Source organism: Mus caroli, unplaced genomic scaffold (assembly GCF_978045245.1).
Source record: "Mus caroli unplaced genomic scaffold, Mus_caroli_1 scaffold_5, whole genome shotgun sequence".
Taxonomy (NCBI): Eukaryota; Metazoa; Chordata; class Mammalia; order Rodentia; family Muridae; genus Mus; species Mus caroli.
The window spans coordinates 94,422,711-94,432,648 of record NW_028227260.1 but is presented as its reverse complement, the minus strand read 5'-3'; the positions used below and the strand labels follow the sequence as shown (position 1 = coordinate 94,432,648).

Here is a 9,938-nt window from a genome sequence, read left to right as displayed (position 1 = left end):
GTTACATTTCAACATTCAGTTATTTTATTTTTTTCCCTACAACCCCAATTGAGCTATGTTTGCATCATGCCTGTGTGTACACAGTAAGAAGAAAGAGTGAGGAAGGGAAGGAAGGGCAAGCTACAATAGAAGAAAGAAGAGAAGGGAAGGAAGGAAGGAAGGAAGGAATGGGAAAGAATAGGCAGTGGTAGTACACGCCTTTAATCCCAGCACTCTAGAGGCAGACAGGAGAATCTCTGTGAGTCTGAGGTATCGTGGTCTACAGAGTGAGTTCCAGGGCAGCCAGGGCTATATAGAAAAACCCTGTCTCAAAAACAAACAATAACAAAGATGGAAAGAAGAGTGAGGGAGGGAGTTTGACCACATTTGCAGAGTCAATTTGGTGATCTGTAGTTTAACTTGAAGAGCAAAGCACTGGGGTCCTTTCCAGGGAGCATGCCTGCCTTACTAACTTTGTAGGCTCTGCTGGCAATGACATTTCACATTCTGGCCTCCAAATAGGATTAAGGTCTCCCAAAAAGGAATGCATTAATCCACATTTCCCTTCTTCAGAGGTGTAGTGTCCTGGTTCTTGGCAAGGCCTTAAAAACCAAAAAGGATTAAGGTCTCTTACTTTCTGTCTAGTAGGAAACCTCTACTAGAGAGACAAATGGATTATCATTATTTGCTAAATTAGTGGCATGATTTCAGGTTCATGAGGTAGCTGCACCAAAGTTCGTGAAAATGACTGTCCTTTTAGAGGAGAAACCCATTTACCCACATATATGGTAATCAGATCAATGAGTAGGAAGATGGTAGGAGCATGGGTGAGGTGGTGAATATGTAGTTGTATTTCAGGACACCCTCCACCCCCCAAACACATTGCATTAGAACTCTCTTTATTGCCCCTGTCAGTGCACACACACTGAAAACACAAGAAGTTGGTGTACCCAACTCCTTTCAAGTCTAAAATCTATGAAGATTAATTTTAGGATTAACTGTTCCTTGGTTTAAAAAAAAAAGCATAGTAAGTTAAAAACATATTCTTCTTGTTTTGAATAAATGTTCTCATGTAGACCTTTCCTCACAACTTTGGGGATTGAATCTAAAATTTCATGCCAGTCAGCCAAGTATGCTACCTCCAAGAAAACTACACCTCACACCTCCATTTTACTTTTGATTTTGAGACAGGGTCTCACTAAGTTACCCAGTGTGGCCTTGAATTCATCCTGAAGCTCATTCAGGCCTTAAACTTTCAGTTCTCCTGCCTTAAAATCCTGAGTGCTGAGTGGAATTATAGGACCAACAATTTTCTTATTCTTAGAGTGGGTTGCTTCCAAGATTTTTTTCTCCATTAACCACACCTGCCAAGGGCTACTCCTCAGAATTTCCCAGAGACCCACAGAATGCCCTACATACATCCTTCTAGCCCCTCTGACAAATTCCGACTGGTATAAAGCTAGTCTTACAGCACCTAGATGACTTCCTGGGGAGAATATTTCCATGAATCACTCAACTTGAAGCTGTTGCAAAGGCCTCTTTCAACTGTGGGATCCTGATTCTTCTGCCAATGATAGAGAAAGGAGCTACACTGCAATGGGGCTAGATGTAAGGTCTAGGTCATCAGACAGTATGTGCAAGAAGACCACAGTACAGCATCCTGGTAACATCTGTGACAGGATCTTATAGTAGGAGGATTGGGAGGCAGAGTGCTGAGGCAGGTGCAGAGGGTGTTCCTTAGGGAGAAGGCAAACCAAAAATTCCTTGACCTCATAAGGAAGCAACTTGATTCTGTATGGGGGGAGGGGAGTACTGAGCATTCATTCTGTATGCAGAGGCCTCTGGGAGAGGGGCCAGCACAGGGGGAGGGGGATGCTGGAAAATCTCATTTGGCCAAAAAAAAAAATTCATGAAGCAGCCGCTTAATGGGCAGAATGTCTCTGTCTCTCTGTGCCTCTCTCTCTAGTCTCTCTCTCTCTCTGTCTGTCTCTCTCTCTCTCTCTCTCTCTCTCTCTCTCTCTCTCTCTCTCTCACACACACACACACTGCCCAAGAACTTTCTCCTGTCTTTCTTTAATACTGTATCTTTTTCAAAGATCCATGCAGCTCCATTTCCAGAGACAAAAAGGGCACTGACTCTTAAACCCATCCAACAGCAACTCTTCTTCATTAAGCACTTTGTATGTGGTCAAAACTGGGGTCCACCTCCTCACCATTGCCTACTTTAAACTTCCATAGAGAAGTGGCCTGTGAACTTCACTAAAGTGTCATCAGGTCAACCTAGAACTGAGCAAAGTACTTGCTATCACTATCATTTAAGACAACCTGTGGGTTACAACCCCTCTGGCAAACCTTGTCTCCAAAAAGATTTACATTATGACTCATAGGAGTAGCAAAAATTACCATTATAAAGTAGCAACAAAAATATTTTATGATTGGGAATCACCACAACAAGGGTCACAGCATTAGGAAGGTTGAGAAGCACTGATTTAAGAGATCAGGCATCCTACACACCTTTTCTACGCGTACCCCTTCTTCTAGATCTCTCCAATAAAGGGCAGCATACCTAGATCCACATGACTTTGTGTAGAATATAATGGTCATGGTCACTCTTCTTGGCAACCTTTCTCTGATCCAGATCCTTAATAAGCCTCCATCAATTCCCATAGTTTGCCTCTAGGCCAGCAGTTCAGAACCTCTGGGGTCGATATCCCTTTGGATCTCACATATCAGATATCCTCCATAACAAATATTTATATTTTAATTTGTAGCAATATTGAAATTACATTTATGAAGTACAACACAATAATTTTATGGGTGGGGGGGTCACCACAACATGAGGAACTGTATTAAAGGATTGCAACATTAAGGAGGTTGAGAAATAGTGCTCTAGGCTTTGTACACTTGTCTAGGTCTCTAAGGTCACACCAAGCTTAGAGACTATTCTACTCAGCCAAAGAAGACCTCTCCCCGCCAGAACTCCTCAGGGCCCAAGGTGAATGGAACAGTGAGTGTGGCAGGTACAAGGTGTACAGATCTACATGCATCACAGGGCAGGCAGGCAGGCAGGCAGGCAGGCAGGCAGGCAGGCAGGCACCCTCTGATTGTGTGCATTGGCATACCCTGGACCTTTGGAAAGCTGCTTGATCCTGTAGTGCTGGTGGCCACTTGGCCCAGTGCTACTTGGCCCATTTCCTCATGGATGGAACTAGGCAGTAGAGAAGACGTGGGAATGGGCCTGTGCAGGTGGGCCAGGAATGGGCCAGGGTCATGGAGACTGGGAAGACCAAAAGAGATGGGTAGGGAGTGCCAGGGGTCTGTGGGTGTCTATGTTAGGTGATGAGAGCCCTGTCTGACAGCATACAAAGAGCTCACAGCAGCGTTAGGCACTCTGGAAGGGTTCGCTCTCAGGATTGCTTTACACTGCTGTGGATCACACTGTGGCTGAGTACCCTAGGTACTGGAACACCGGGGGAATGAAATCAGGAATGAAGCCAGTAACAAAAGTATGTGAGATCTCGCAGGTTGGGAAATCTCACAAGCCGGTTTTGGTCAAATCACTTGCCTCATCCCTAGTAAGTTGCGCTCTAAAGCATCCTCTAGTGATGTCAGCTAGCTCCACCCCTCGGCGGCCTAGCTCTCAAAGGAAGTCTCAACCGCTGCCCCACAAGTTCTGAAGGACCCGCCTTCTCCCTGTTCGAGCCAATCTCTCACAAGCGTTACGTTTCTGTTTGCCAGCCCAGCCCGTTCCCTCGGCTAGACCGGTCTGCACCGGCCCTTCTGGCTAGTTTGGGCCTGCCCTGAGGAGCGCGCGCAACCTGCGTAGCCGCGGCTGTGACGCAAACGTGACGGCGGCGTGACGCGCCCACAGCCGCTCTTGAGGCTCTGGCGCTTCTTCTTCTAGGCTCGGAGCTGTTGGTTTCTTGGGCCCTGTCTGTAGGCCCCGGCCGCCCCTGGCGTTCAACACCGCTTCCAGGTGCCGGCCTTGTCTGCCATGGACGACTATGCGGTTTTGTCCGATACTGAGCTGGCCGCAGTGCTACGCCAGTACAACATCCCTCATGGGCCTATTGTGGGTATGCTGCACCCGGTGGCACTCAGAACCTCTCTTGTCCACTGCTTTCCCGCGCTCCTCCCTGAGCGTTCTCTCCACCTCTCCCTCCCCTCAAGTCCCCTCCCCGTGTTCCCTTGTGCTCTTGGGGTGCTCAGCTCGCGCCCTCTGACCGCTTCGCACCCTGTGTCTGGGCAGGCTCCACTCGCAAGCTCTACGAAAAGAAAATCTTCGAGTACGAGACCCAGAGAAGGAGACTCTTACCCCCCAACTCGTCATCGTCTTCATTCTCCTATCAGTTCTCAGGTGAGCCCTTAACTGCAGAGCCCCAAAGAGCAGCTTGGGGCACACGTCTTAGGGAGGGAGGGTGTGGCTGAAGCTACTGAGGGAGTAGGGGGAAGCCTGGAGATCGAATGGTCCTGTACCTCCTCCTTCACATGCAGACTTGGATTCAGCCTCCGTGGACTCAGACATGTATGATCTGCCCAAAAAAGAAGATGCCTTACTTTACCAGAGCAAGGGTAAGACAGGTATAGGGTGGGCACTGATGTCTTTATCCCATGCTTCCGGGATTTGGGCACAGGGAAACCCCAGACCTCACCTCCTTGTACCAGTTCTCCGTGGCTCCAGAGGGGAGAAACTGACACAGCACACACAGGCTGGGGAGGGAGAAGATGAGGCCAGTTAAGGGGCACCACTTTTTCCTCTACCACTGTTTTCCTCCCCAAGACTATAATGATGACTACTATGAGGAGAGTTATTTGACCACCAAGACATACGGGGAGCCTGAGTCTGTGGGCATGTCCAAGAGCTTCCGCCAGCCGGGGACCTCACTTGTAGATGCTGATACCTTCAATCACCAGGTGAGTTGGCTGGTAGGTATACCTGGGGTACAGCCTTGGGGAATCCTAGGTTTGGATAGGTGCAGAGAGTGGATCTTTGGCTTTCAAATATGGTTAGGGTCAGCATACAGCTGTCAGGTTAACAGTTCTATGTTGGAACCTTCCAAACCATTAGATTTGGGGATGCTCAGCAGCAGCAGAGTATTTACCTATGGTTTCGTCTCCAGCAGCACATAACAAATGTTTGGGGGTTTTGGCTTTTTTAAAAGATTTAATTACTTGAATTATACATATGTGTGGCCAATTTTTGTTAGTTTGTGGGTATCCCCCCATTTCACCCCCAGTCATGAAAAATTCCCAGAATTCCAAATATCACACAATTGTAGAAACTATCTGAAACTCACAGAAACATACCTTTGCTAAAAGCATGAGGCAACTCATAGTTAGCTGCTGTGAAGCAGCCCCATATCCCACACCTAAGATTAAAACAAAAACATATTCTTACAATATTTCTGTGTTTCTTAAAGAAGCCAAAATTCCAGAATTCTCACATACATGTCTGTGGGTAGTATGCATGAGTGCTGGCACCAACGGAGGTGAGAATTGTCATATTCCTCCTAGAGCTAGAGCTATGGGTAGTTGTAAACTGCCTGATGTGTGTGCTGGAAATTGACCTCGGGTACCTAGGAAGAATAATATGTGCTCTTAACCAGTGAACCACCTCTTCAGCCCACAAACTTTTTTGATCAGAGAATATGTAACAGCTCCTGTTACATATTAATTACTCTAGTAATTAATCTACGATATAGATTTAAGCCTCCTGAGAATCCAGGGGAATAAAAGGATGCTGGAACAAAGTCAACAGGGTTAGTAACTGAGCAGCAAGGCCCCACAGATAAAGAGGCTCCACATACTCAGAATGGGGGGCAATTTTCTGGTCCCTACGATGTGATTAGAGCAGGCTAGCCAGAGACATTTAGGGAAAACCATTCTTCCCCATTTCTAATCCTAATTATCCTGCAGGTGCGTGATGACATTTTCTCTTCTTTAGAAGAGGAAGGCAAGGATAGGTGAGTAGTGAACATATGTAGGGACAGGGACAAATTCGAATCTCAGACTCTCCTGCCTACCTGTTGCCTTCTTTTGCCACAGGGAGCGCCTCATCTATGGCCAAGACAGTGCCTACCAGAGCATCGCACACTACCGCCCCATTTCCAATGTCTCCAGGAGCTCTCTGGGCTTATCATATTATCCTACATCCTCCACCTCTTCTGTGTCCTCCTCTTCATCTTCTCCCTCTTCATGGCTTACCCGACGTGCCATTCGGCCAGAAAAGCAGGCCCCTGCTGCTGCTCTGGGCCAGGATCGACAGGTCCCACTCTGGGGCCAGCTGTTACTTTTCCTGGTCTTTGCTGCCTTTCTGCTCTTTGTTTACTATTCCATACAAGCTGAAGAAGGCAACCCCTTCTGGATGGATCCCTAAGGGTATTGGTTTCAGAGCAGCTCTTACCAGGAGTTTTGGCTGATCGCCTTAGCGGTGTTTGCTGGGGGTGGGGTGGGTAGGGGCTTTTTTGTGTGTTCTAGTTGGGTGCAGGGCCTAGCCTAAGGCAATGCTTGTCTCCCACCTCATTTTGCCAAGGAAGCAGCAAATGTTGGCCTTCTACAGCCTAGTAGGCCTACCTGTACCTTCCTCTGGAGCCTCCTAGCCCTATTGCCTCTGACCCTTCGGGTACGGGGGTCTGGTGGGAGGACCTCACTTCATTAGAGGAAAACTTGGCGGTGGCAATGGTAGTTGTCATGCATGCCTGTTTGTTGTCACCTTTTCAGGGGGTATTAACAAAGACCACCCTGGCTTTGCTTTCATGGACACGATAATAAACATGTTTATTTTTACCTTGTTGATTCTTCCTACTGGAATAGGAGCTCGGCTGCCATGGCACAGGTGGTTGGTTTTAGGTCTCCAAACTCAGTGTGGCTTTTCCCTTTGGTTGTGCTTGGCCTTGGGGAAGGAAACAAATGCTACCCACAGATAAGTCTATGGTTTGGGCTTTATTTCTGGGCCTACTCCCTGAAGTACTTATAACCACCTAGAAAAATAACTACCGTGTAATCAAATTTGTGGGTAAGCCTATGGGAAATGTAGGCAAAACTGCATGTGACAACACATTCAGATACTTTAGTCAGGAGAGGCTAACACCAACATCTGAGGTTACAAGGATAGAAAAGAAATGAGGCATCATGCCAGAACATTGTTATTCAGCTCCTGGGATTGGTGGCATGGTGGTAGAATCAAAGACTACAGTGCACCCATGGGTATCCTAACTCTTTGCCTGTTTACTCTTGCTCAGTTTCCAGATTTTCTTTGGAGATAATCTTTTTGTACACTGTGTTAAAATGTTTCTGTCCTTCCTCATCTGCCTAAGGTACCTGCTGGTTTAATAAAGAGCTAAATGGCGAGACTTCCTGGGCAGAGAGAAGGACTCTGGGGAAGAATCAGAGGTTTGTCAGCCAGACATGGAGGGAGAAATAGGTGACTGGTACTGAGGAGCGGTTATGAGCCACGTGGCAGAATGTACATTAGTGTAGATGAGTTAAGTTATAAGAGCTAGTTGCAACAAGCCTAAGTTAAGGCCAAGCTTTCATATTAATGAAAGGTCTTTGCCATTGGGAGCTGGCACTGATGTGGGGTGCCAAATGTAACCAAGTTGTCTCTTCAGTGCCAGTTCCCAATAATGACAGAGACCTTTTATTATGAAAGCTTGGCCTTGGCTTGCTTGCTTCCAACTAGTTCTTAATTTTTTTTTAGATTTACTATTATTTTATGCATATGAATACACTGTCACTCTCTTCAAACACACTAGACAAGGGCATCAGATCCCATTACAGATGGTTGAGAGGCACCATGTGGTTGCTGGGAATTGAACTCAGGACCTCTGGAAGAGTAGTCAGTGTTCTTAATCACTGAGCCAACTTTCCAGCCCCTAGCTCTTAATTTAACCCATTTCTGCATGCTGCCACATAGCTCATTATCTATCTCTCCTTAGTCCCATAGGTTTCGAATCTCCCACCTCTGACTTTCCCAGAGTCTCCCTCTCTACCCAGAAGGCCTGCTTATCCTCTCAACAAGTCAGGAGGTGCCTTAGGCAGGTGAGGAAGGACATACACACCTTCACACAGGGAATTGTCGTCCCAACACTTGTCTATCCTGGATACATATTGCATAATATTAAAGTTTTGTATCCAGGCATGGTGCTACATACCTTTAATCCCTTAGAGGAGATTAAAGGTGTGTAGCACCATGCCTGGATACAAAACTTAGGAGGCAGAAACAGAAGGATATCTTTGAGTTTATACATATTGATATCTTTGAATTTGTACATATTGGAGTTCCAGGACAGTGTCTCAGAATGAAAATTTAAACCATTCAATTCTGGGCTACAGAGATAGTGACTCAGTGGTTAAGAGCAGTTGCTCTTTCAGAGGACCCAGGGTTACTTCCCAACATTCACATGCTGGTTCATAAACAGTCTGCAGCTCCGCTCTCAGGAGAGCTAATGCCCTCTTCTGACTTCCGTGTGTACTAGACATGCATGTTAGATATAAACATGAAGTGAAATAGCTGTACATATGAAAAAAACTTTCAGACAGGGTTTTTCTTTGGGTAGCTGTGGCTGTCCTGGAATTGAAGATCAGGTTGAATTGAACTCAAAATTCACTCAGAGATGCAAATGCTGGAATTAAATGTGTGCACCCACTGCCAGAATTAACAAAATATTTTTATTAATTGAGAATTTTTGTACATTTTATAGAATACATTATCATATTCTTCCCTGGTAACTCCCCTTGAGGCCATTTAGAGTTGTTTGTATGTTCATGTGGTTAGAGCTGAACACTTGTGATTAGAAAGTTTGTATCTGGAAAGAGGTGATTTTCTCTCTTGTAGAGGATCCAGGTTCATATTCCCAGGATCCACATGGTGGCTCACAAGTGATTATGACTCCAGTTCCAGGGATCCAATACTCTTCTGGCTCCTTTTAGTACCCAGCATGGACATGGTACACATATAGATAGACATGAAGTCAAACCATTCCTAGCCATATTTTTTTAATTAAAAAAACTACATGATGGCTAAATATGTAAGGAAAATTGCCACCAACCCTAATAATGAGAATCAACTTCTGTAAGTTGACCTCTGACCACCATGTGAATGCCATGACAAATAATATATTTTTAAATCTGTGTTTTGTTATTTTGAGTTAGGGTTTCTCTGCATAGCACTGGCTGTTCTGGAACCCACTCTGTAGATCTAGCTGGCCTTGAACTTGGAGATTTGCCTTTCTTTGCCTCCTGACCCAAGGCCCACAGGTGACCATAGGGCCAAGTGTGGTGGCACATACTTTTAATCCCAGCACTGGAGAGACATGGGCAGGTGGATCTCTGAATTTAAGGCCAGTAACGGTTACACAGTAAAACCCTGCCTCAAAAAATAATATATGGAGTCTGGAGAAATGACTCAGTGGTTAAGAGCACTTGCTAGGGCTGGAGAGATGGCTCAGTGGTTAAGGTCACTGACTGCTCTGGAGGTCCTGAGTTCAATTCCCAGCAACCACATGGTGGCTCACAACCATCTGTAATGGGATCTGATGCACTCTTCTGGTGTGTCTGAAGACAGCTACAGTGTACTTGTATAAATAATAATAAATAATTTTTTTTAAAAAAAGAATACTTGCAGGGGCTGGAGAGATGGCTCAGCGGTTAAGAGCACTGACTGCTTTTCTGAAGGTCCTGAGTTCAAATCCCAGCAACCACATGGTGGCTCACAACCATCTGTAATGAGATCTGGCGTCCTCTTCTGGAGTGTCTAAAGACAGCTACAGTGTATTTACATATAATAAATAAATAAATCTTGGAAAAAAAAAGAACACTTGCTAATCCTCAGCTTGAGTTCCCAGCATCCATGTCTTACAGCTCCAGTACTAGGTGATCTGACAACCTCTCGTGACCTTCATAAGTATCTGCATCCATGTGATGTGCATATACATTTTGGTCATACGAAAATAAGATAA

General features: G+C 45.7%; 1 protein-coding gene across 2 annotated transcripts; it reads left to right on the top strand.

The window, feature by feature from the left end:
• Positions 1 to 3,728: 3,728 nt before the first annotated feature.
• Emd (emerin) lies at positions 3,729 to 6,765 on the top strand. 2 transcript variants are annotated; one of them, XM_021153484.3, is made up of 6 exons: positions 3,750 to 4,055; positions 4,229 to 4,336; positions 4,474 to 4,551; positions 4,760 to 4,893; positions 5,896 to 5,942; positions 6,025 to 6,765. In XM_021153484.3, the coding sequence occupies exons 1-6, from the start codon at positions 3,974 to 3,976 to the stop codon at positions 6,353 to 6,355; spliced, it is 780 nt and encodes a 259-aa protein (XP_021009143.1). In that variant the 5' UTR covers positions 3,750 to 3,973; the 3' UTR covers positions 6,356 to 6,765. The 2 variants fall into 2 exon arrangements, with proteins under 2 accessions (XP_085694268.1, XP_021009143.1); XM_085838142.1 differs by lacking the exon at positions 5,896 to 5,942 and having other exon boundaries at positions 3,729 to 4,055.
• Positions 6,766 to 9,938: the final 3,173 nt, after the last annotated feature.

Coding starts and splice junctions, on each gene's coding strand:
- Emd (XM_021153484.3), top strand. CDS start 3,974: ATGGACGACTATGCGGTTTTGTCCGATACTGAGCTGGCCGCAGTGCTA. Junction 4,056..4,228: donor CCCTCATGGGCCTATTGTGG/GTATGCTGCACC, acceptor GTGTCTGGGCAG/GCTCCACTCGCAAGCTCTAC. Junction 4,894..5,895: donor CTGATACCTTCAATCACCAG/GTGAGTTGGCTG, acceptor ATTATCCTGCAG/GTGCGTGATGACATTTTCTC.